Genomic DNA, 27,234 nt, shown 5'->3' with positions numbered 1-27,234 from the left:
CCAGCAGGCAGCCACTGACAGGTGTATGGCCACATCACTTTGGCCGACATCATCACCCCAGACATGCACAGAGAGCCTCAGAAAATCCTGCCTCCATCTCAAGGCAAAAGGGATTGCAGAAGAAAGGAGGCTCAGAGCCTTCATCTGAAAACCACCAGGAACCTCCTTCATGCTACCTTGGCATGCAGCTTGCCACCGTCCTGGGCCTTTGCGCTCAGGGGTGTGTGACTTACCTGTCCTGATGCTCCCATCTGAGCAGCCTGCGCCTGTGCGGCTGCCTGTTGTTGCTGTTGCTGCTGCTGTTGGTGGTGCTGCTGCTGCATAGTTCTTACCTTTAGTAACAAAACAAAGTACCAAGTTCTGCAGAACTGTGCATGAAAAGGAATTTAGCCACCTGAGGCTTCCATGCATCCGCCTGGCTTCCTGGAAGCTGCACTGGCCCCAGCCACCTGTGACTCTTGAACCTATGAAGTGCCTAATATGAGGGACAGGTAACTGGCCCAGCTAGCCCTGCACTGCTTGCTCCAACTGGAAGTGGCTCTCCAGCGTCTCAGGTAGAGAAGAGATTGTCTAGCCTTGCTACCTGGGATCTTTTGAACTGGAAAAGCTTATCAATAGCATGCAATTTAGTGTGCAGTTGTTTTAAGCCTAGACTATAATGAACTATTCATGTACAATTATGATTTAGATCAATGGAATAAGGAATGGAAATATTAAAACTAATTGCTTGCCTGATAGAAGCTGTGATGGGCAGCTGCCTTCAAAAAGGTGTCCTGGTTACAGAACCCCTTGATTGATAAGAATCCGGTTATCTAGGGAAATAGTTCTAAGGTTGATAAAGTGATCCCTAAGTGTTTAACGGGAGATAGCTCTGGTGAAAGGAGTGATCCCAGGTCAGTTTAAAGATGAAACTGGGGAAGTGTGTTAATGTTCCTAAATCCTCCAACTAAAGAACCACGGTGTAAAAGAAGCTTAAGTTTAAGAAATAAACCAGTGACCTGCCAAGAGAAATCACTCAGTAGAAAATAAAAGTTTAAACACTTGCATGTGAACCACCTTGATACATTTGGAATGACAATATAATCACTTGAACATAATCATCTCAAATTCCTCAATTCTGTTATTCTGTTACAAACCACATTTCTGTTATGAAGCTTTGCTAACCTGACTTTTAAATTCCCCCAAAAGAGACAAAATTATTTTTAAGATGTACTTCAAAAAGCATCACAAGTGCCATATATTCCTGACCTTTTATAGAAAATAAGGGATCTGTCATAATTAGTGACAAAGGTGTCATAACAAGTTATGTCTCAACAGAGATAGTGAGGATTGATGTGTGTGAGAACAAAAAAATTATTAAAACAAGAGGAATTCAGTCATATCTACCAAAGCTATGGTCTATATATAGAATAGCAGCCAGACGTAATGGCGAAGTCCTGACATCCAGAGAGAGGAGGAAATCAGATGTGGTCACATGACTGGGCACAGGGGCCACTTCGGAATGTATCCTAGGCCAGATGGCCCCATCTCACTGGCATATTAACAACTCATAATTAGCCTATTTTGTCACATTTACGAATATCACAAATAGCAAAGACAAGGAAGTTGCACTTATTTTGCTACATTTGAATTCTGAAATTGTGGCTCATAAACATGGAAACCCTGAGCTTGTTGTATAGGTTTGGAGGTTATGAAAGATGAAAAACTGAAAGAAGGGAATCCTGTTTGATATGCTTTTCTGCTGAAAGGTACAACTTCCTGTTCAGCAGGAAGTCCTACCTATGTTGCCTTAGGTAGTGACATCACAAGACAATGTGGGTGGGACTATTCTTAGTCCAGCTTGGAAAACCCCCGCCTACAACCACTGTGGAAGAAGGCAGAGGGATGATAGTGATTTGGGGAGGCTTCATCTGACATAAGAAAAAGCCTTCAGATATTATCTTCCCTTCAGCAACTGTCTATTGCCTGTCTGACAACTATCATAAGAAGACATATAAAAAGCAATTCATGTAGTGGTCAGGGACTGAAACCCCTTCTGGATTTTGACTCCTTTGCCCCCCCCTTCTAATCAGGGGTCACTTTGGAGAGAACATTTTAAAGAATCTTTCCAACCATGTGGGTTAAGAAAATTTTAGTACAAGAAAGCAGGGCTTCTTTGCAAGCTGTGCCAGGCATCTCACAAGGACACCTGCGCAGCACAGACCTAATGTGTGATGTGACCTGCCACAGGCTTTGGATGGAAGAATAGACAGAGTGCCAAGCTACAAAGTGACACAGTAGCAAGCAGTAAGCGACTCTGCACACAAAGCAGCTGAACTGAAAAGCTCATAGTTATTGGCTGTAGATGGAATTGCCTAATCCCTCTAGCCCAGAATGGTCTATTCGGATTGATAGCTGCTTCTCCAAGGTTTCTGGCAAAACATGGTCTTCTGCAGTCCTACTGAGGATGGAATATAGGACCTGGAAACACGCTATCTGCTTGCTCTCTCTACAGCTGGCCCTCTGTTGGCTATGGCACTTACCTGTATGACTTTTAACTGCTGGGGTGTTAATGTTAGAGGCATGACCTGACCAGGAATCTGTCCTGGAACTGTCTGTGCCTGAGACACCATTGGCTGCGGTGGAAGCTGAGACAGCTGAGCTTGTGACACTTGCTGCTGTTGAGGCTGCTGCTGCTGCTGCTGCTGCTGCATCTGTTGCATCTGCTGCTGCAGTACCTGCTGTGTCAAGGGAGGCTGCTGCTGCTGCTGCTGCTGCTGTTGTTGCTGCTGCTGTTGTTGTTGCTGCTGCTGCTGCTGCTGCTGCTGCTGCTGCTGCTGCTGGGCCTGGATAGCCTGAGCTGCCTGCTGGTGTATCTGCTGCATTTGAGCAATTCGCTGTAGTTGATGTTGCTGCTGCATCTAGAAACCGGAAATGTTTGAAGCACACAAATGTTTAAAGAGTCACAACCATCTCTCTAACCTGTTCTAGGGGTCCTAGAGCAGGAAAGAGCATTTTGAGGGAAGTTCATTTGAACAAAGGGGCTGGGGTGGGGGAGACACCTCTTGGAGGACTTACTGAGGAGACCACTTCTTTAGCCATCTCTGTCTTTGCCCTATACCCATTCTTTAACTTCTACTTCCCCCCTCAAAGGTCAGTTTCAAAGAACTCCAACAACCCAGCATCTCCAGCATGGTGTAGTGGTGGTTTGGAGCAGTGGCCTCTAATCTAGTAAACTGGGTTTGATTCCCCACTCCTCCACATGAAGCCAGCTGGGTGACCTTGGGCTAGTCACATCTAGAGCTCTCTCAGCCCTACCTAACCTTACAGAAAACTTGTTCCAGGTAAAATAGTGAAAAGCACATTATTAAAGATAGACACAGAAGAACAAGGTTTGTTGAACAAGAATTGGCACGGCTTCTAGAAAAAGAATTCATGTCTCAACAACCTTTTCGAGTTCTTTGACAGTTTAAGCATCTAGGGAAGGAAGAAGTGAATGAGGGCGGGTTATAAATGCAATAGATAAATAAAGTGTTATCAATTGTAAACTCCCTAGTCCTGCCTAAAAAATAAATAATGGCACGTTGCACAACAAGGGTGTGCAGAATTCTGCCTCTGTAGAGGGGCTTGGGGAAAAAACAGGTAAAGTGATACATTGAGCCAAATGAAACTTGGAAACGACCTTGGGGAGGAAGCCCAAGCTGGGATGCAGGACTGTCCTCTCAGGGAAAATTTTCAGGAAAGGGGGATTTGACCTGAGGGCAACCAACTCACTCACCCTCCTTGCTGACATGACAGCCACCAACAGTGACACCTTCCTAGGAAGCATAGCCAGAGAACAGCCCCTTAAGGGTTCGAAAGAAGGCCCCATAAACTTAAACAGTACCAGCTGAAGAGACCACTGAGGGATCAAAGTTGGTACTGGGGGGGGGAAACATTTAACAACTCTTTCATGAATCTCTTAGACAAGGAGTGTGAAAAGACTGATCACTTCAATAGGGTCATGGTGAGCAGAAATCACTGGTAAAACACCTTAATTGAGGACACTGATAAATCCTTTTGGGCCAGGGAAAGCAAAAACTCCAACACAAGTGGTAGGGGGGAATTAAATGGGGACCGCCCCCCCTCAACTGGAAGCCCATTCCTCAAACTGATTCCATTTCCTGGAATAGGAGAGTCTGGTGGAAGGCTTCCCAGCTTGTGTTAAAATGTCCCGGAGCTCTCTAGGGATCCTCATTCCTGATGCTGAATGAACCACACTGTCAGGTGCAGTCTGGGTATATTGTGATGTAATAACTTTCCCCATGTGAGTGGTCCTTGTGGAAGAGGTAAATGGTTCCACTCTGCCAACCTGAGGAGCTCTGGGAACCATATCTGTTTGGGCCAAAATGGTGCTATTAGAATACAACAAGCTTGGTCTGCCACTATCTTGCCCAACACCCTGGAGAGGAGCGGGAAGGCATATAGAAGGTGGCGTGACCACGTGATCTAAAAGTCATCTTCCAATGACTCCCTGTCATTTCTGCTAGGGAGCAAAACTGTGGCGCCTTTCTGAACTCTCTGGTTGTGAACAGGTCTATTAGTGGGAACCCCCATCTTCTGAAGATCGCCCATAGCTACTTGTACTGGAGGGACCACTCGTGGTTCGTTGTGTATTCCATGCTCAAACTGTTCATAACCCCTGCAATAAGTATTGCTCTGAGAGACATATTGTTTTGGATAGCCAAGTCCCAGATCCTTATGGCCTCTGTGCATAGGGACCTTGAACCCGTCCCTCCCTACTTGTTGATATAGTAGACAGTGTTCATGTTGTCCGAGGGGATGAGCACGTGGGATCTATGAACAATATCTGTAAAAGAGGCAAGGGCGAATCTGACTGCAAGGAGTTCCAAGATGTAATATTCAAAATTGCCTGTTCCTGGGTCCATAAGACCTGCACTGACATATCCCCCAATGTGCACCCCACCCCATCAGGGAAGCATCTGTGGAAAGTACTTGATCATGGGACCAGTAACCAAAGAGAGAGATTCAAAACAGATAAAAGTATTTTTTCACACAACACATAGTTAAATTGTGGAACTCCCTGACCCAGGATGTGGTGATGGCTGCCAGCTTGGAGGGCTTTAAGAGGGGAGTGGACATATTCATGGAGGAGAGAGGTATTCATGGCTATTAGTTAGAATGGATACTAGTCATGCTGCATACCTATTCTCTCTAGTATCAGAGGAGCATGCCTATTATTTTGGGTGCGGTGGAACACAGGCAGGATGGTGCTGCTGCACTCGTCTTGTTTGTGGCTTCCTAGAGGCACCTGATTGGCCACTGTGTGAACAGACTGCTGGACTTGATGGGCCTTGGTCTGATCCAGCAGACCTTTCTTATGTTCTTAAATGGAATACCCAAAAAGAGATTATTATCAATTAACCACCAGTCCAGGGAGAGAATCACAGCCCTGGGAATTGAGAAATGGTGAAGCGGTTTAAAACAAATCATGAACCATAATTGCAAGACACACATGTGTAGTCTTGCATTCGATACCACCGCCATGATGGAAGCCATGAGGCCTAGAAGTCTCTGGATAGTTCTAGGTTACCACCTCATTCCCTGGAACAATTTTATGACACCCTTAATAGCCACTACTCTCTCGGGGGGTGGGGGGGTGGAGATAGACCCTGCCACTCATTGAATCTAATAGAGCCCTTACGAAAGAGACCTTTTGGGCTTGTATGAAGTGCAACTTCTCCCAGTTGATTGCTAACCCTAACTGTATGCAAGCTGATAACACCAACCTAACCTGTGTCTCCAACACCCCTGCTGAGCTGGCCGTGATGAGCCAGTCATCTAAATAAACGAAGATGGAGCACCCCAACGTTCTGAGATGGGCAATAACTACAGCCATAGTCTTCGTGAAGACTTTTGGAGCGGTAGCGAGGCCAAATGGTAAAGAGGCATACTGATAAATTTCAGACCCCTGTCTGAACCTAAGAAACCTCCTGTGACTGTGGATCAAAATATGAAAGTAGGCATCTTTCAGGTCCATGACCACAATCCAAGTGTCCCTTGTCAATAATTCCATTACCGCAAGGAGAGACACCATTCTAAATTTTGGAACAAGCAGGTATTTATTGAAATTGTGTAGATCCAGGATGGGCCTAAAGCCTCCATCCCTCTTAACTATAAGGAAGAGTAAAATCTCCATTCCTGGGACTCAGGGGGGGCTCTTTGAACTGCCCCTTTTTGCAAAAGTTCCCTCAGTTGAACTGATCTCTTCCATAGGGTTATCGATGGCTCTCGAGCGGGGAAAACAAGGGGGTAACTCTTTAAATTCGAACAAATAGCCAGAACTAACAATACGTAAAACCCAACCATCGTTTCAGATAATTTCCCATTGTGGTAGTAAACGGTTCAATCTGTCCAGGAAAAAGGAACATTCTTCTCAGACATATTCCGCCAATCAAAATTTGTGGCCTTGTTGATGCTGCTCCTTAGGCGGAGGGTGTGCAGAACCAGGCCATGGCTTATTATTAGGCCTCCTCTTGCACCCCCAGGGCTGAAATTGTTGATATTGGCAAGGATACTTGTGGCACTCTTGCTTGCCCAGCTGGGATGGCTGTCAGTCCTGACCCTGCCTTTAAGGAGACCACCTTCCCTGTAGTGCTTGTTCCCCCTTTCTCCAGCTTGCTCCACAGGGGTGAGGCGACGGGAGATCCCCTCTTGCAAAGGTGTGCACAGGTATGCCTCAGCAATAGGGCAAGGTGAGTTCAAGCCACTCTGACCTCTCTCCCTGCAGCCCAGGATCCATCCGTCCCTCTCTCTAGTGAGGATGGTCCCTACTACCTTCCTCCCTGGCTGGAGCCTTGCCCACTCTTATCTAGGGGGATGTCCTGCACCCTTGTCCCATCCTGCCCTTCTTGGCTCTGCCCCCTCCCAAGGTTAGAAAGGCTCATGAGTAGCCTCTCAGCTGGAGGCCCTTCACCTGGCCTTGCTTTCCCCAGCCGCCACGCTTCCCTTCTCTGAGGAGGCATGGCCTCCTCCCGCTCCAGCTCTTCCTGTCCAGCTTTCTAAGCGGAAGCCAAGGGCCGCATGGTTTGGCCGGCTCTCAGTGACCACTCGGGTGGTGTTTCAGCTGGCAACATTGCTTTCCGGCTCCTGTGCGGTGACGGTTCAGAGAACAGTGTTGTGCCCTCAAATGGGAGATCCTCCACCCTTGCCCTGGTTTCTATACGCAAGGCTGTGTTCCTCAGCCAGGAGTGTCTAATAGCAGAGACCAGAGTCCTGGTAGTCACATCCTCTGCATGTTTTCCTGCAGCCATCTCTTGCAGTGAGACCTTTATTGCCTTTGACTGCAATAACTGAATGGCAGCTCTTGCCTCTTCCAGATTCTCTAGGTGAAGTGAGAGTTTCTCCCACATAAACAGTTGATATCCTCCTAAGACGGATTGGTAATTTGCCACACGGAAATTCAGCACTGCGGAGGAATAAATTTTTCTCCTAATTGCATCCAGCCTTCTACTCTCCTTGTCGGAAGGAGTAGAGTTTTGGCCTGCTTTCTGCTTAGTCTGCATCTCCTCTGTGACTATGGATGAAGGAGGGGGATGTGTGGACAGAAAGGAACATGTATCTGGTTTGACCTGGTACAGATTTTCCACTTCACATGTAGTTGCAAGAGTGGATGCTGGCTTTTTGAATAGTGGTGCTTCAATGTCCTGGAGTCCCTCAAGCACAGGAAAGAGGATTGTGTCTGGTGAATCCACATAGAGCCTACTAAGTATCTTGTCTCTAGGCTTATTGTCCACCAAAGAAACATCCAGGTCCAGCGCCTTAGCAATTCTTAATATTTCTTCTGTACAAAGGAGGGTGTTCTCAGTAGGGGAGGAGGGTTCCTGGTCCCCCACTTTCTCATCTGCCGAGGTTTCTGATGCCGCTTTGGAACTGTAAGCCGATCCTGTGATATCCTCAGCACCCAGTTCCGGTTCCTCATACAAGGACAACTGCTGGAAGGATTGCTGGAATCCTGGTGGTGCCAGGACTACTTGTAATGGCTGTCCTGTAAACTCCAAGCCTCTCTGCTGGCAAAAGTCTAGCCAGCTGGGTATATTCGAAGGAGCAATCATGACCTCTTGCAGTGGGGTCTGTTGTTGCCGTTGCTGTGGTGGTAGAAGTGGCGGGCTTGGGAGGCCTTCATAGACTTCCTCAAGGGAGCCCTCTGCCTCCGGATCCGAGATGGAATGGGCTGGGGAATTCAAATTGAAAGAATGAGTTTTGGGAGGGATGATCTCCGGCTCCAGCACGGGTCTATGTCCCATCTTGGAGGAATCCCTCTTCTTCTTAGATGTTTTCTCCTTCTCCTTGCGTTTTAATTTTTGTTTTTGTTTCTTGATCGAAGGTTCAATCAACTTGTGGGAAGAAGAACTCTGTCTCTTTGCCGCCTATGTCGTCAGAACCACGGCTGATGGATCCGCAGTAGGGGCAGCCATCGTCAGATGACGGAACCAATAGATCAGTTCCGGAGCACACCAGAACCAAAAATGTCTCTGGGGCTGAAGGAGGGAAGCTCACCAACTTAGAGGACGGGAAAGGCATCAGTCTCATGGATACGGTCTTCACTAGGAGTTCAGCCGGGGAGCACACTGGGGTTGATTGGACAGAAGTCCATCTCTGTGGTGTCCCAATTCTGGCTGATACTGACTTTAGCGTTCTCCCCGACAGAACAGCCTTTAGACAGGATGCTCTGTTATTTCGGGCCTTTGGGGTGAGTTTCATACAGATAGCAAACACTTGGATGTTATGCTCTTCCCCCAGACATAATAAGCACTCCTCACGCTGATCCGAGTGAAGAATTTTTGTGCTACATTTCTTGCACTTCTTGAATAAGGCTTTCAAACCCATAGCGGTTGCCGGTATTCTTGGGAATCGATAGGCGGGTTTAGGTCAGCCAAAGCTACCTCAAACTGCCTCTCCGGGTCAATCCGATGATAAGAGTCCTAAAAAAAACTGAGGAAGGACTCAATTGAAGAACTAGTTGCTAGGTTAAATGCCCTTAGAAAAAAATCTGGAAGACAGAAAAACCTTTCTACACACAATGGCAGCAGAAAAGGAACTGACAGTTTTGGCGGGAAGGAATTGTCATGATCGTTCTGAAGGGGAGGGGGTATCTCTCTGTATCCAGGAGGCTACAAAAATCTTCTACCAAAAGGCAGGCCTGCACACGTGCAGTCCCATATGTGGGGCTGCACAGAAGACTGCAAATGAACTTGAGATTTCCAAAATCCCTCAGTAAAGGCTCCTTAGTAGACTTAGCAGTAATAAGATAAGATGACATGTCCTTTAATTAATATTTGGTTAAAAAAAACAAAGGATATATTTAAATAGACAGCTTTTGCTACAGAATGAAATGAGCCGAGGTCCTCTGAGGATCTTTATGGAACCAGTACTATTTGGGCAACATTCAGAGAGACTGCAAAGATTCTAAGGGGACATTTCCAAACTGGGTCAATGTGCAACAAGCAAATGAGGTTCAACTCGAGTGTGAGGTGACCTACTTCGGAGCAAAAAATCCTACCTTCATATATACCATGATGGGTTCTAAATTGGCTTTAACTAAACAGAAATGCTCACAATAGTGGAGTGCTCAATGACAGTATCACCCTACTGTCTGACAAAGGTGAAAAAGGCAAACTGTTAAGGATTACTAGAAAAGGGACTGAAAACACGCCAGCCAGGATCATAATATTGCACAGATCTATGGTGAAGACTCATTTGCGATTCTATGCACAGTTCTGGTTGGTATGCTTCAAAATGGAGCTCCGGAGTAGATGCAGAAAAGGACAAGCAGTTGGAGTGTCTTTCCTTACAGGGAAAGGCTTTGGACCTTTTCAGTTTAGAAAAGATGACAAGTGGGGAATATGAGATTTATAAAATTATGCACAGAGTGGCAAAGATGGCTAGACAAATTTTTCCCCTTCTCCTGTAACAGAGCCACCTGATGAAGCTGATGAGCAGTAGAACAGTACCTATTCACACAATACAGAATTAGTTCATGGGACTCAATATGCAGCAACACACACTAATGTGCACAGTTTTAATTAGGTAAGTTTAAGGATGTGGTCTTGTCAATGGCTATTAACAAGGAAGATTACATGGAATCTCCAATGTTTACAAGAAACATACCATACAATACCAATTCAGAAAATAAAGGAGAGGATTAAGTGCCTTCTGGCTCTGTTTGTGGTCTATTTGGAGGCATCTGGCTGGTCACTATGGGAAACTGGAGAAGGTGGACCATCATGGCTTGATCCATGCACTTATTTAGCTCTATATGTCTACCTATCCCTGGAGAATAGGAGCAGCACAAATACCTGGGAGACTGCACTGCAGATTTGGAGGCTGAGCCGCAACTGACCAGCAGCCCAGACCCCTGGAATTGCCTCCCCTGCTTACAGATCTCTTCGTTACCTGCTGCTGGCTTTGCTGCTGCAGGCTTTGCTGCTGCAACTGTATTTTCAGCAAGTGCTGCTGTTGCTGCTGCTGCTGCTGGACTGCTTGCATTTGCTGCTGCTGTGCCACTGCTGCAGCCTGCTGCTGCTGAGCCTGGAACTGCTGTTGCAGCGCCGTCTGCTGGGCCTGGAACTGCTGCTGCTGCAAAGCCTGCTGCTGTTGCTGCTGCTGGCCCTGGAACTGCTGCTGTGCCATCTGCTGGAGCTGAAGCTGAGCTGAAGATACAAAGGGTAGAAAGACTTGAGTGGCAAGATCAGAGGACTCCACTGCAGAGCAGCTAGCAGAGATGTCTTCCGCTTACATTTAAAAGCGTGCAACTCTCAAGCCAGCCATGTGCTAGCCTGCTTTGCTTTCCTACTCTAGACACAACTTTAAATTATCAAATATTTAGGGAGGGCAAGGGTGAGAACAAGAGCAAAAACGCCTTCTGGAAGGGCCATTCCACATTGGAATCCTTGCAGACAATCTCTTTTGGACACAGGGCAATCCAGTTTGGACCAGACCATCTATTTTTCATGTTAGTTTAGAGCCATTACCAGGTGCCTGATAGAGATGGAACTATATTGTATATGGCTCTTTACCAGGGTAAAGTCCAGGGATCCCTTGGTCTAAGGGAGTTTCCCAGCAAAGAAATGCATAATTTCCCCCTTTCTACTGTAACACCACCATGCAGTTTGCACGTTGAGTGGAGTGACAGATTTGCCACATCACATGCTTTATTTTTTTTCTTATCATAAAGGAAAAAAGCTCTATACACACGCTTAACACACAGGTCTTCCCAGGGGGTACCTGAACACAGAAAACTACCAAGAAAAGATGAAATGGAGCCAGACTGAGGAGCCCACACAATGCTATACCTCATAACCTAAGTTTAAGGTTCTGTGGCAGTGCACCATCTTCTCTACTAGAGTAAACACTTGCAGAAAAGCACTAACCACCACCACCCTTCCATTCATTTTCTTGAATCCCAACCATAATGCACAACTTACAACCATAAGAGAAGTAAAATTAGTAGCCAGCTTCCTCTTTCAGAAGAGGTAGTCATGATGCAGGATCAGAGGAGCATGCCGAATATATTGGGTGCTGTGGAACACAGGCAGGCTGCTGCTGGTGCAGCTGTCTTGTTTGGAGGCTTCCTAGAAGCACCTGGTTGGCCACTGTGTGAACAGACTGCTGGACTTGATGGACCTTGGTCTGATCCAGCATGGCTTTTCTTATGTTCTTAGGACACATACCGTTGCCTGTAACTCCAGTGCTTAAACAACAGGTCCTAAAACCACCCATTCAACAAAACTCATTCAGAACATTCTGAGAGGCCGAGCACTGCATCATGCTTTAGAACAGTGGTCTTCAACCCATAGGTCAGGACCCTCATGCAGCCTGACCTGTTGGGTCAAGGGCCCCTGTCGTTTTTTGCAGTTTTATGGATGGACCTGCTGGCAGTGCACATGGGTAGAGAACCAGGGTGCTCCCTTTACATGCATGCAGACAGAAGCAGCAGGATGGTGAAACGAGGTCGCTATGTGGCCGTGAAGGCAAGTTCACAGACACTAGCTGCCTCATCTCCCTGTCACAGGACTGATGTCATGTCACCCCACCCCAAGAAAGCATTCTAAGGACTTACTTTGTTGGTTAGCTGTAGGCATGCCTGGAATGCCATGCGTGGCTATCCCAGCTGTTCCAGGAGGTGGCTGCTGCTGTCCTGGGAGGCTTATTTGTTGTCCCATTGGGCCAAGTCCACTCATGCCACCCATAGGTGCTCCCTGAGGGCGTGAAGTCATCCCCATGGCGGCTGTTCCTGCAGGTGGCCCACCTGTTAGATTCTGTAGTGCGTGCATAGGATCTGTGAAGAACAGCAAGACCTCTCAGAAAAAGAAACAGTATGCATTTGCCTGCTGTGACGCTCCAAGGAAATCTGGCCTTTCTGAATCCATTGCATTCTTGCTCAGCTGAATACGAGTACAACATGAGCTCAGGAGACCAAGGATGCTGATCACCCTTCAGCTACCACTGCAAATAAATTACCAGGCAACCACAATACGAGTGCAAGTTTCATTTGTCCACTGCTATCTTAAAACCACTTGTGGCACCAACAGCTTAAAAGAAACAATATTTATTCATTTATCAAAAGTTTCACTGCCAGGGTCCCTATAAACAATTCTTTCTTGCTACTGGCAACTTGACAAGTTCCATTGTTTTGTGACCCCCTCAGTCTCTATCAGGACTGCCAACAGCTATCAAGTATTTCCAAGGAAAGTATCCTGAGCCTGATTCAAGAGAACCAAAACAGGGGCAACTGAGAGAGCAAAGCCTGGACCGACCAGCACCTTGCGACAAAATCCACAAGGGTAGGAGCAGAAATGCTTCTTTTTAAAGAGACAGCTGTTTCTTGGGGGGCCTAAGAATTCCCATCTGCTCCACAAGGTGAGGGTGTGAACATTTGCCCAACACCAAAAGCAATCTAATACAAGCCACAAAAGGAACCATCCACTGGAAAGCTGGGGCAGGGGAGATGGGGCTAGCTGAACCCAACTGTGCTGCTGAGGAGCCAAAAGCTCTCCATCTCTTGAGGCTGTGCATGATAAGAACTCTCACACATATTCACTAACAAGTTCTCATTAAACAAATGAACAACAAAGATTGAGAGAGATGGAGTCATTCTTACCAGAGGCCTGGGACTTCTTGTTATCTAGGGAAATTAAAAAACAAAAAATATTTTGGTGAATGAAGAACTGTGCTGGCTTGGGACAACAGAGCAGAAGGTTTGGGAAATATAACTAGGTAAATTGTACACAAGGCAGAAGTGCAAGTAAAAAATACGTATTTACCATTGGACAGGAATGTATTTATTATATATTTATGTGCATTGTTTATAATCTGCCTTTCTCACTGGGACTCAAGGCGGATTACACAAATTGAGTCAATACAATCAACATTCAACAAACAATGAAACAGGATTTGGGTTGTAGAACCAACCAGAATAAAAAAAAAACAGAACTAAAGCAAATCAAATTGTTAACATGACACATTAAATGATGCAAAATTATATAGTAGGATCCAACTTCTAGCAAACTATACACAGTAGTAGAGACCACTGTCCCTAATAATTTATCCAAGCAACTTTGTGAATCATTTTGTACAATACTACCCTACTACCTGCATAGAAAGCCTATTTAGAGCCACAAATCCCTGCTGGAAAGACCTTTGGTCATGAGGGAGTAACTTGCAGCTACTGTCAAAGTAACTGTAGCCATGTAGCCATGTCACTTTTAAATGCACATGTAGACTGAGTCATTAGAAGGCCATGCCTAAACACCAGTCAAGGAGTCCACAGTCCAAACTCCAGGACATAGCAGACATTTTCACATGCCAGTCACTGGTACACAACTGGTCCACTTTTTAACAGGGGCTGTAAACAGACCTAAGCGGGCAAGGGGCTGAGTCGACACAAGAGCAAGGAACTGGGAGACCTGGGTCCCATTCCAAGTCCTCGCCCAGACCCATTTTACCAAAACATTATTTTTCAAGCATAAACCAGAAGCTTGGAGACAGAAGTTGCTTTTAAAGATTCAAGATTCCTAGACTTTTGTAGAAGTTGGCAGGCTGTGTTAGATCACATGATTAACCATGTGGGTCACACTCCTACCCATACAGATTCGTAGGCAGCCTTTGCAAGCACTAATAAAATTACATTCTCTCAAAACTCATGGAATACAGATTTACTTACGAATATCCCGAAAATGGATAATGAGCCTTGCAACGAGGGAAAGATATTCCTCCTGGAGTTAGAAAATCAAAATACACTTCAGAAGTCAGAAAGAAGGGCAGTGTCCTCTGTGACTCATTTCCCCCTCCCCCTCCCTACTCTTGCCACAGAACAGAGAACTTCCCTGCAGGGCTTTTTGGCATAGCTTTCTGCACAATTGGCAAGGCGGAGCTGTTTCTGATTAAGCAGCCATTGTATTGAAGGTGTGTTACAAGGGAAGTGCAAAAGAGGTGGCATTTGCAAGGAACTTGCAGGACAGAAGAATTCCTTTGCAATCCAGAAAGGAATCTGCTCAGCTTTTAACATATAGAACAAGGAAATGAACCCTTTACAGTGGATCCATACAATCTCTATTTCCCCCCTCAAACTTCATCACAGAAGTGTCATGTCAATAAAATATTCCATGGCTGGTCTGATACTTGGCAGCCTGGACTATACCTTGAAAGCACATTACAATAACTGAATCACACAACCAGTACATTTGGGAAGGGCAGGAGGGAGAAGTGAACAATTCTTCCACTACATAGTGGCAAAAAGCCATAGGGTACCTTTGAAAGGCTCCAAGCTTCCTTAGGGTGGAAGCGCCTTGGGAATGCTTTCTCTTTGTGTTTTATTGCTTAACTGTGTTTTCAAGTGACCGTCCCCTCCCCCCACACACACCTAACACAACATTCAGAAATAGATCGTTTCCTATTGCCACTCTGCCTAGGGCAAAGACAGGGTATTCCGAGACTGCCCATTTACAGACTGCTGCAAACCAAACAGGAGAGCAGAGGAAGGAGCAAAGTGAGAAGCAGAATCAACAAGTTTTTTGAGTCGAGCAGAAGATACCAGGGAAAAGACTCCTGCAAAGCAGGATATGGACTTCCGGGTTGGCAGCAACGGGAGTGGTTGCACGGAGGGGCTCCGGGCTCCGTGTGAATGGAGGGGAGCTGTAATGGGAGAAATAGCAATCTCCCGGGCAGTGAGACTCTCCCTCCTGTGAATGGAGGGAGAGGGAGGGTTAGCGCACAAGGGGTGAAAACCGAAGAAGCTGAGAGTGGAGTATTTCAGTCTTCACATCACAGAATCGGCAGTCGAAGCCATTTTTACACCTCTCCCCCTCCGGACTGGAAAGCCTTGTTTAGATGCCAACATAACAACAGCAAGTAAAACGTTCCTTTTTAAAATAAAAAGAAATTGCAGTGTCACCCAAACGGAGTAAACAAACCCCTTGAGTTTTTAGAAGGGTTATAGTTCCTGATACACAACGGAAAAAAGAAGAGGAAACTTTACCTTTGCATAGAGACGCTGCTACTTCTACTTTCACTTTTGAGTTGAAGGGAGCACAGTAAAATAGTGTCACAAAAGGAAAAATATACGACAGATGGAATGATTGTCTTAGTTTAGCAGAAAAACATCCAGGTCTGGAGATGATAAACTAAGGGTTTAATTTCAAAGAAAACTTTGAATGGGAGATTTATGGATTGAATCACTACAAGACTCCCAGCTCCTCCCCACCCCCACAGTTAAATTACCTTGACAGCAAAGAAACTAAGAAAAGCTAAGAAACTAAAAACTCTAAAAATCCCTCTGGAGAGAGGGGGTATATGGAGGTTTCAAGGATATCACCTAGATTGGAAGCTGGTTTGACAACTAGGAAACTCTCACTGCCTAGATTATCTCCTCAGGTACAAATGGCTGCGTTTAAATCTGATCAGTCGAAAACAGGCAAGAATAAGGGGGGCCCTCAATAGAGCAATCCCTATTAAATATTCAAAGCATACTCCAAAAAAATCAAGATTCTTTGGATAAAGTTTTGGGAACACAGAATCAACATACAGTTAAGTTAGATCAACATGCCAAAGCAATTGATGATATAAGTGCAGACCTTAAAACCATGACGGAAAGGCAAGTTAAAGTGGAGACAAAAATTTAAAAAATGGAAACAGACTTTAAAGACCAGAAAGAGATTAGATAAGGTGGAGCAGACAAATGAAAAATGGGATAATGACAAGGAAGATCTGCAAGATAAAATTGCAATGTTGGAACTAAAAACAAAAGAGTTTACCATCAGAATCCGTGGTTTAAAAGAGGGAGCAAGTCAAAAGGTTTTGTGTGGCTACTTGGCAGAAATACTTTCAGAGTTCCTAAATGAACAATAGGAAGTGGTGTGAGCAATGATATCTTCAGCATACAGAGTTAACTCTTTATATGTGAAGAAAAATAATGTTCCTAAAGACTGTGGTGTACAACTTACAGATAAAGCCTACAGAGATTTAATCCTGCAATCACATTACAAGAACCCACTCGTGGTGGAAGGAATCACCTTGAGGATAATGAAAGGAATTCCTATGAGAATTTTGAAGAAAAGACTTCCAACATTTAGCTAATAGACTGAAAGCAAATCATATCTCGTTTCGCTGGGAAGTCCCCCAGGGTATGATTTTCACCTTTAAAGGAAAGAAACCGAGAATGGTGGATACTCTGAAAATACAGGAATTCCTGAGAAGATATGATAAAGAACTACCTCTTGGAAAACAACCTGATATCCAAACTAATGATGATCTAGAAGGAGGAGGTGGTGCCTCAGAATCTGACTAATCTGGATGTCAGGTCAAGGTCGTGGGAGAAGAAAAAGAAAAAAAAGAGAGGAAGAAGGGTTTCCTGAGAAGATACGATAAAGAACTACCTCTTGGAAAACAACCTGATATCCAAACTAATGATGATCTAGAACAGTGGTTCCCAACCTTTTTTTGACCAGGGACCACTAGGACTTTTTTGTTCGGTGCAGGAACCCCAAGGTTCAAAATAAAAGTTCTGAGAATTTGAAAATAAACTTTAATCATAACTGTTAGTTAAACATTAAACTTAGAATAAAGTTTGAATATATATTTTTATAATAGAGAACTTTTAATTGAAAATATTAATGTATTATGGGTTTATAACTTTGTTTCGTGGACCTTAATTTAGTTCTCGCGGACCCCTGGGGGTCCACGGACCCCTGGTTGGGAACCAGTGATCTAGAAGGAGGAGGTGGTGCCTCAGGATCTGACTAATCTGGATGTCAGGTCAAGGTCGTGGGAGAAGAAGAAGAAAAAAAGAGAGGAAGAAGGGTTTTGGGGGGAGGAGGGAGGGGCGAGGATTGGAACTTGTTGGTAATTAGTTCTAAAATATGAAAATTTCTACGTGGAATTCTAATGGTTTGAATAGCCCAAATAAGAGGAAAAAAATTGTGTACTTTCTGAAAAAATTAAACTTTGATGTTATATGTTTGCAGGAGACCCATCTGATAGAGAAGGATAGACATTTGTTACAATGTGACTGTTTAGGTCTCCTGTTTACCGCCTGTAACATTAAGAACACAAATGGGGTGGCGTTTTTTGTTTGGCAAAGGTCACTTTAATAGAGAGAGCTCAAATAAGAAAACCTTGGAGACTAAATGAAAGTTTACTAAGGAATAAAGAAATAAGAGATAGAATTACAAAGTCCATTCAGGATTATTTGACAGATAATGTGGATAAGGAAATTACTGATGTAACAGTGTAGGAAGCGGGAAAGGCAATGATTAGGGGGGTCTTGACCCAACAAAACACCATATGGTACAGAAAGAGATTGAAACTACAAAATGATCTGTTGGAAAATATACGAAAGAAGGAAAAAGATTTGAGCGGAAAACGGGGATAGGAAAATATTAGAGTTAGAATTAAAAGAATTGAAACATCAATATTCAGCTGTAATTTCAGAAGAGATAGAGAAAAATATATATACAATAGACAGAGTTTCTTTGAACATGAAAATAAACCCGGCAAGTTGCTGGCCTGGCAACTGAAGGGTACCCCAAAGAAAAAACCAATACTGAGAATAAGGAGAGAGGGGGAGTTAACATCAGATACCAAAAAGATTCAAAAAACCTTTCTAGTGTTTTATGGCAATTAATATACATTTAAAGAAGCAAAAGAGAAGATAGAGGGATACCTGACGGATTCTAGACTGAAAGGGATAGAAGAGGATATGAAAGAGGGACTAGAGATGGAAATAACTGAGAAGGAATTATATCAAGCAATAGACAGAGCTAGAGTAAATAAGGCTCCTGGACCAGATGGATATACTGCTTTATATTATGAAACCTTTAAAAAGGAGCTGGGCTCACTGTTATTAAAAGTAATGAATAATGTCCTAGATAAGAGAGAGGTACCAAATTCACGGAAAGAAGCAAATATAATTGTGATCCCCAAACAGGAACAGGACATGGAAGAAGCAAAAAATTACAGGCCAATATCACTGCTGAACAATGATTATAAGTTGTTCGCAGATATATTGGCAAATAGATTGAAACAGGTCTTAAAGAAGGTAATACACGAAGATCAGGCTGGCTTTTTGCCGGGAAGACAAATTAGCCAAAATGTGAGGATGGTTTTAAATTTATTGGAATTAGCACAACAAAATCCAGGTTTGCAGATGGCTTTGATGTTTTTAGACGCTGAAAAAGCCTTTGATAACGTGCACTGGATTTTTATGAAAAAAGGATTACAATTTATGAATTTTGGCCCAAAATTTAGAAATGCTATTGAGGGAATATATAAGGATCAAAAAGCAAGATTAATTATAAATGGAGAAACTACTTCTATGATTGAGATTCAAAAAGGGACAAGGCAAGGTTGCCCCTTATCACCCTTATTGTTTATATTAGTTTTAGAAGTTTTAAATGTAAGAATTAGAGAAGATGATAGAGTCAGGGGTATAAAAGTAGGGATATATGAGTATAAGATTAGGGCTTATGCAGAAGATATGGTCTGTATTTTAGAGAACCCAACAGAGAATGCTAAAAGATGGATGGAAACGATATATCAGTTTGGAAATCTGTCAGGATTTATAATAAATAGAGAGAAAACTAAAATCATAACTAAAAATATGTCAGAAGAACAAAAGAAAGAGCTGGGAAACATTACCGGCTGTAAGATAGAAAATAAGGTCAAATACTTAGGGATTTGGCTTACCAACAATAATTTGAATCTCTTTCAAAATAATTATGTGAGAACTTGGGAAGCTATAAAAGCTAATTTGGCGAAATGGGAAAGAATTCAACTGTCCTAGTTAGGTGAAGTATCAGTAATAAAAATGATGGTCCTGCCTCAGATGCTGTTCTTGCTTCAAAACTTACCAATAATAAAAGGTAATAAAATATTTGTAGAGTGGAGGAAGGAAATAAAGAAATTTATCTGGGGGAGGAATAGACATAGAATAGCCTATATTAATCTAATAGACGCTAAAGAGAGAGGGGGCTTATCCTTACCAGATTTACAATATTATTATGAGGCAGTAAGTTTTAATTGGTTTAAAGAGTGGTTTAAATTGGACAATACAAGATTATTAGCGTTAGAGGGTATGGGACTTAGGTTTGGATGGCACGCATATCTATGGTATGGAAAAGAAAAAGTACATAGAGATTTTAATCAACATATTTTGAGAGCAAGTTTATTAGGAATATGGAAAAAATATAAACAAGTCTTTGAATCAAAGACTCCGTTTTGGCTAAAGCCCTTGGAAGCTGTATTGAGAAGATCTCAAAATAGAGATCCAGACATCAAAACATATAGGGAACATATAATAAAAGAGAATGACCCATGGAAATTAAGAGATAGAGAAAACCTAGGAATAAAGGATTGGTTTAAATATTATCAGTTAAATGATATGTTTAAGAAAGATATAAAAATTGGGTTTGCAAGCCAAGATTCAGAATTGGAGAGAATTTAAAATAAGGATAGTAAAGGTTTAATATCTAGAGTGTATAAATATATATTGGAATATAACTTAGAGGGAAATAGGATTAAACCAACAATGATTTCATGGGCGAAAGATCTGGGACACACCATACATTTAGAAAGATGGGAAAGACTATGGCAGAAGGAATTTAGTTTTCAATAGCAGGAGTATTAGAGAAAATACCGGTATGTACAAAATGTTTTATAGGTGGTATACAACGCCGGTAATGGTAGCAAAAATGGATAAGGATGCCAGTGATAAATGTTGCAGATGTAAAGAATGCAGAGGTACGTTTTTCCATGTTTGGTGGTCCTGTAAGAAGTTGAAAAAGTTTTGGAGAGCTATAATAGTAGAATCTAATAAGATGATAAAGGGGAGTGTAAAAAAATCCCCAGAAGCGTGTTTACTGGGTTTATTTAAAGAGGGAATGGATGTGGAAGATAAAACAATCTGTCAATATTGTTTTGCAGCGGCAAGAATAATTATTGCAAAAACCTGGAAAGCAGATAAAAAACTGTCGAAGAAAGATTGGAGATAAAAATTAATAGAGTATATACAGATGGATAAGCTAACAAATGGACTACACGGAAGGCTATGGAAGAATTTGGGAAGAAATGGAGCTTGGCATTTGTGTATTTAGCTAAATATGCGAAGGTGGATTTTAGAACTGTTGTGAAAAGGTTATAATATTTGAGTACTGTAATGGGGGAAGTAATGTAGAATTTGGATTTGGGTGATACTCTAACGGAAGTCATGCACTGGGGGTATATAAAGGGGGTTGGAGGGGGGTGATGGTTATTTATGTTATGTTTTGTTTTTTCACATTTATGAAATACAAAAATAATAAAAACAAAACAAAAACAAAGCAGGATATGGAGATTTTCTTCTTCTTCCCTCTTTTGCTGCTGACAGGTCAATTCCCACTTCTCTCCCACTGCCCCTTACCACCAGAGAAGCAACATCTTACCCGTGATTTGGCCTTCATGTAAACATGGTTCTCCATTTCTTTACTGGTTTTATTATGAGCAACTCCAGCTTTCCTCATTGCTTCTTCACTGCAAGGAGCAAACACAAAGAACTTCGGTCAGAACAGGCCTTGTGAATGCAAGAAAAGAGTCAATTCTTGTCTTTTCTAGTAACTTTTCTTTTTTTGAAAAAATGTACAACAGATCCACTTTCTATGCACAGGTGCAAATAGAAATGTTTTTCTCTCTTAAACACCAGATCATTCACAAAAACTAGTTTTAGATTAAAGAAAACAACACATTGTTTTTATTTACTGAACTCAGTACTGAAAGCGCAGTGATTTCTTGTTTTTAAAAAGCATTACACAAGTTCCTTGGAACTGACTGATCAATAGATATTAACCATGATTATCAGGTGGAACCTTCACACTCAGAGACAGTGGGAGAGCTAGGAAGATAGTAGGAGAACTGGGGAGAAGAGCTGTTGCTCCATGCCAAACTTATGGGCTTCCTAGAGGCTCCTGGCTAGGAAAACAGGATGTTGGACTAAATGGTCTGAGTCAGCAGGGTCAGCATGTTCCGGAAGCCTCTTGAAAAGTTAAGCCCGGCAAAGAAGTTGCATCTTCGGGGCATAAGACCAAGCTCCTCTGCTGTTGCCACCCTCCCACTGGCAGAACTCAGCCCAGTGGCACTGGCTTGGCCACCGTCCATGCAGAGGACTACAATGAGCAGTCTGCTGTGCTGTTCCAGTTCATCTTGCAGGTGAGGATGCTTGGGGAACACTCCCTTCAAAGGAAACTCTCATCCTTACCCGCTAGTTGAACACAGGCCAACACAGTTTAAAGGTTGGAGAGCAAAAACCAAGTAGAGAAGTACAAGTAGGAAACACCAACTGAAGCCATAACATGAGAAAAATATAGCAAGAGGACAAATTTAAAGCATATTCAATGTACCAATGACAAATGAATAAAAAAATAGTTAAAGAATTCACAATATAAATATATGAATCATCAAAAAAAGTGAGCAAAAGGAGTTAAGATGCATATACTTTGCTTTTACGTCCCTTGAATGCGTTTCTTTTTGTCTTCCTTAACTAGGATCTGGGAGAACCAGGTTCAAAATCTCACTGTGTCATTAAATTCGCTGGGTATCCTTAGGCCTTGACCTAACTCACAAAGCTGTTGCAAGCCAAAAATGGGGGAAAACGGGCACCACGCTGAGCTCCTTGCAGAAAAAGGGATAAAAACATTCTAAATGAATAATAAAATGAGGCGCTTTTGATGCGAGGAAACAGTCCATACGAAGCCACACCGTTCTGCGCCCATCGACTGGCTTTTAGGCCACCAACAGCAACCGCTTCACACCACAGGTGGGGTAGACCATTTTTAAACACTCCCTCCAGTTGAAGGCCTGCAAGCAGAAAACTAGCACACTTTGGAGAACGACCCTGCCAGCCGGATTAGTCATCGACGTAGATTTTTTTTTCTCCTCAGCCAAGCCGCGACCTCGACAAACAGCCTGCGACGTCCAGGCCACGCTTACCACCCCCGGACTCCGCCCCCTCATCCTTTCCAGACCCAGCCTGACAAAGGCCCGCCCGGTCAGCTCCGCCAGCCGCAAAGTTTACCCACCGGCGCCTCGCCCGCCCTTCCGGGCCGCCCATCCGTGAAGAGGCGCGTGCGGCCTAGCGCGCCGTCAAACCTTTTTGGCCCCACTCGGCACCCATACTCACATCTGGCTGACCAGCTTCTGCCTGAAGTTGTTGCTGCGCCACTCGCTGTCCTCCATCCCGGCGGCTTCGGCCTGGCCTCTCCTGGGGCTGCCGCTACCGCTCGGACTTCTCAGCCTGAATGAGAACAGACGCCTCTTCCGGCAAGCGGATGTAGCGGCGAAACGCGACCCGTCGAGCCGTTCCCCTCAGAGAAACCAGGGCATGCTGGGAAATGTAGTTCCGGGTCGGTAACCGCTGAGCGTATCCTGCCCAGAGAGCTTTAGGTGTCCGAGCGGTAAGGCGGCGGGGCCCCGGGCCAGTGACAGGCTCACCTTCCCTGCGAGGAAGGGAAGAGGCGGTTTCAATGGAGCGCTCCTTCATTGATCAGGCACAAGCGGATCACGACCAAAAGGGGGGGGGGCAGCTGCCGCTCCGACTCCCTCCGTCGTACTTGCCAGGCCGACTGCACTAATTCCCCCTCCCTGTCCTGCGCTGCCCACAGCTCTCCGCGGCTGCGGCCCAGAGCACTGAAATGCCGCGAGGTGGCAGCGCCGCTCCCTCCAGCCCCAGCCTCTAGGGTTTGGCTCGCGAGCGCTCGGAGGACCCCGCGGCTGCTCGCGTGCACAGATGTCACCGGTGGGTGTAGAAAGGGGCGACTGTGCCTTTAAGACGGCAGGGGCGCTAGAGAGGCCGAGCTTCCGGTTAAGGGCTGGGAGATAAACGGGGGTGGGGGAATTCCCTCTGCGTCTGCGCGCCGCATGGAGGGGCCTCATTAGTTGGGCCAACCCATAAAAGGGAGGCGCTTCTCGGGAGGCCACGCCCATCACTCGGAAGCCTCCGGAGGGGGGTTTGAGAGGGCAGCGGCGTCAAATGTGGTACGGAAGGCGACGCCGCTCAGAAAGAGACGCAGGCGCCCCGGAAGTCCTGCCTACAGCCCCCCCCCCAAGTGCCAGTCAAGTTTTTATAAGGCTTTCGGTGTTTGTGCCTTTCTGCGATTCCGGAACCGAAGGAGGGTGGCTGTGGTGTCGCTGTCCGGGGAGTGCAGGTGAGCGGCTGAGCAGCACCGTAAGCTGCCCTTAGGGCTTCGCTGTTGCAACCGCCCTTACCTCTGTGCCTCTGAACATGTGCAGAGTGCCGCTCCTCTCCCGGCTTCCTCGAGAGACGCGCTAGTAGAAGCTTGTCTGTGCTAGAGTATTAGAGTACTGCGTTCAGTTTTGGGGACCGCAGTTTAAGAAGGATGTAGACAAGCTGGAACCTGTCCAGAGGAGGGCAACAAAGATGAGGAGGGGGTCTGGAGACCAAGTCCTATGAGGAAAGGTTGAAGGAGCTGGGTATGTTTAGCCTGGAGAGGAGAAGACTGAGAGGGGACATGATCACCATCTTCAAGTACTTGAAGGGATGTCCTATAGAGGAGGGTGCCGAGTTGTTTTCTGTTGCCCCAGAAGATTGGACCAGAACCAACGGGTTGAAATTAAACCAAAAGAGTTTCTGTCTAGACATTAGGAAGAATTTTCCAACAGTTAGAGCGGTTCCTCAGTGGAACAGGCTTCCTCGGGAGGTGGTGAGCTCTCCTTCCCTGGAGGTTTTTAAAGTCGAGGATAGATGGCCATCTGTCAGCAATGCTGATTCTGTGACCTTAGGCAGATGATGAGAGGGAGGGTATCTTGGCCATCTTCTGGTCACTAGGGGTGTGGGGGGGGGGAGGTAGTTGTGAGTTTCCTGCATTGTGCAGGGGGTTGGACTTGATGGCCCTGGTGGTCCCTTCCAACTCTATGATTCTATGTGGACAAGATGCGAGACACGTTGCTGCGCTATGTCTTTCCCCCCACTATCTAAGTTCCCTCCCGTGCCACCAAGTCTTCTCCTTACCTTCCCGTATGACGCTTCTTCCGCCTTTTGCTGGGGGGAAAAAGGCCCATGGCTCTTCTTACAACAACCCTGCATGGTAGCCTTGACTAACAGTGAGTGACAGGGCTATAAGCGTAAGAAAGTATATGAACTGCTGTTGGCACTGTTGGGCTAAAGGGTCACCTGAAACGTTGTGTGCTATTTGTTGGGATTTATTTAAAGCTACAAACACAAAGGTTTTCACCTTGTTGAATTGTTTGGCTATATCTTTTATACTTTTGCCTAATTTGGGTCAGTAAAGACTTAGGTAACATTTAAAAAATTCAGAGTGTAATGTAAAAATTAATAGAGTGTAATAAAACAGATTGGCAATTCCAATTTCCAAAGATGTCAGACAACGATGTATTTTATCTCTCTATCTCTTCAATCTATATGCAGAACCTATAATTAGGAAAGCTGGATTAGATTTAGATGAAGGTGGAGTGAAAATTGGAGGGAGGAACGTTAACAATTTGAGATATGCTGATGACAATACATTAGTGGCAGAAAATAGTAAAGATCTGAAACGACTACTGCTGAAAGTTAAAAGAGAAAGTGCCAAAGCAGGACTACAGCTGAACATCAAGAAAACAAAAGTAATGACTACAGGAGAATTACACAACTTTAAGGTTGACAATGAGGAAATTGAAATAGTTGAAGACTTTCTATTCCTTGGCTCCACCATCAACCAAAAGGGAGACTGCAGCCAAGAAATCAGAAGGAGATTGAGACTGAGAAGGGCAGCCATGAAGGAGCTAGAAAATATTTTGAAGTGTAAGGATGTGTCACTGGCCACCAAGACTAGAGTAATTCATGCCATCGTATTCCCTATTACTATGTATGGGTGTGAAAGCTGGACAGTGAAGAAAGCTGAAAGGAAGAAAATAGATTCCTTTGAAATGTGGTGTTGGAGGAGAGTGTTACGGATTCCGTGGACTGCCAAAAAAACAAATCAATGGGTTATAGTTCAAATCAAGCCTGAACTGACCCTAGAAGCTAAAATGACTAAACTGAGGCTATCGTATTTTGGTCACGTCATGAGACGACAAGAGTCACTGGAAAAGTCAGTCATGCTAGGAAAAGTTGAGGGCAGCAGAAAAAGAGGAAGACTCAAGAAGAGATGTATTGACTCAAAGGAAGCCACAGCCTTCAATTTGCAAGATCTGAGCAAGGCTGTCAAAGATAGGACATTTTGGAGGACTTTCATTCATAGGGTCGCCATGAGTCGGAAGCGACTTGATGGCACTTAACACACACACAATAAAACAAAAATCAAGTGGTACCTTGAAGACTGATAAAATTTATTAGTACCACACATCATCTGATGAATGAATTGTGTATCTATAGCAATTGTTTGTACTTAAAGTTACAAGCAACAGATGGGCAGATTTGGGGACTTCTACAAGGAGAGACCAGTTTGAAACAACATCCAGTCAAAGGGAGAGAAATCCATTCTGAGTAGATGTAGAAGACAGGTATAGTAGGATAAACATAAAATTTAATTAACATCAGTAAAGGGTGGGTCATGCTGAGGTATTCCCCTCTAGCGAATGAAGAAAGCCAAGTCTGTGTTCAAGCCTGAGGGAGAGATGATATTGAAACTCTTGCTGAATCGTTATTAAAGACTTTCACTTTGGATTGGCCCTTGAAAGGTTTTATTTTCACTTACTGTAACAGCTCAGCACAACCCACCCTTTTGAACATGTTAACTAGTTCCACATATTGTGTTTCAAGCTGTGCCTTCCGTGATTTTTTGTTTTGTTTCCTGAACTCTGCCATTTTATATAGTTAAGACCCACCGCACGGAGAACAATCGCACCACCACCGTGGATTTTTTTCCCTTTGATATTCTTTCCAACTGGCCTCTCCCCTCCTCCGCCTGTCTGTTGCTTGTAAGTCAAAGTATAAGTAATTGCTAGGGTTTATGCTGGAATAAAAATTGTTATTTTATTATTCTGGCAACAAACTAATATGGTTACTCCACTAAAATTACTGATGGCAGCATGTAGTGCAAGATGCCTGTAATATACATGGTGAAAAGGTTCTTCAGAAAAATTTGCTATGGAATGGCATGTCATGGTAATTGGGGGAAAGATACACATAATCATGTGTGTGTGTGTTTATGTATATAGTTTCAGATTTTGCTTATAGATGAAGTTGTTTATGGAGACTGGAGTTCTGTTCCATCTGCAACATATTAAACACATTTTCTCTCTTTTCCTTAGTCTGCTATTTGGTACTGTCAAATAATTAGTGGCCTCAGACCAGGGGAGCCCTATGGTTTCACCAGCAGGGATCGCCCTCCTGGGTTCCTCCTCAGCCAACAATTGCTCTTTTGGCCTTCCTTTAATCAGAGTACCGTAGACCCAGTGAGTTACCCCCCCTTCCTGTGCTCAGTTCGTTCTCCTTATGCAAAGATCTCTGGGCAATAGAGAGCTCTGTGCATAAGCTGGCCCCTTCCCTTTAGCAAATTACCTAGCTGGCCCTTTGCCAGACTCCAGCCAGCCGGTTGCATCTTATTACCCTGAATTATTATTATTATTATTACATAACATGAGCAGCGCACGCTAATCCGGTTTGATTCTCCCTTAAGTGGTAGAGAAAGTCAGCATATAAAAACCAACTCTTCTTCTTCCTGCCTACAGGCTGGTGTCGGAGAGCTGGACTTCCAGCTACAGATTAGA

At 44.3% G+C, this 27,234-nt stretch overlaps 1 protein-coding gene across 1 annotated transcript in view; it reads right to left on the bottom strand.

The window, feature by feature from the left end:
- Nucleotides 1-22,832, bottom strand: part of MED15 (mediator complex subunit 15) — a 37,576-nt gene extending 14,744 nt beyond the window's left edge. The window contains exons 1-8 of the mRNA XM_056859839.1: nucleotides 22,685-22,832; nucleotides 20,955-21,042; nucleotides 14,204-14,255; nucleotides 13,142-13,165; nucleotides 12,101-12,319; nucleotides 10,435-10,691; nucleotides 2,523-2,891; nucleotides 234-332 (exon numbers count right to left, since the gene is read on the bottom strand). Coding sequence (XP_056715817.1) covers nucleotides 234-332; nucleotides 2,523-2,891; nucleotides 10,435-10,691; nucleotides 12,101-12,319; nucleotides 13,142-13,165; nucleotides 14,204-14,255; nucleotides 20,955-21,042; nucleotides 22,685-22,740 — 1,164 coding nt within the window. The 5' untranslated portion in view covers nucleotides 22,741-22,832. The remainder of the gene's footprint in view (nucleotides 1-233; nucleotides 333-2,522; nucleotides 2,892-10,434; nucleotides 10,692-12,100; nucleotides 12,320-13,141; nucleotides 13,166-14,203; nucleotides 14,256-20,954; nucleotides 21,043-22,684) is intronic.
- Between the last annotated feature and the right edge of the window lie 4,402 nt (nucleotides 22,833-27,234).

This window comes from Euleptes europaea, chromosome 13, assembly GCF_029931775.1.
Source record: "Euleptes europaea isolate rEulEur1 chromosome 13, rEulEur1.hap1, whole genome shotgun sequence".
Classification (NCBI taxonomy): Eukaryota; Metazoa; Chordata; class Lepidosauria; order Squamata; family Sphaerodactylidae; genus Euleptes; species Euleptes europaea.
Note: the sequence above shows the minus strand (reverse complement) of the source record. Positions and strands in the feature narration are given on the sequence as shown.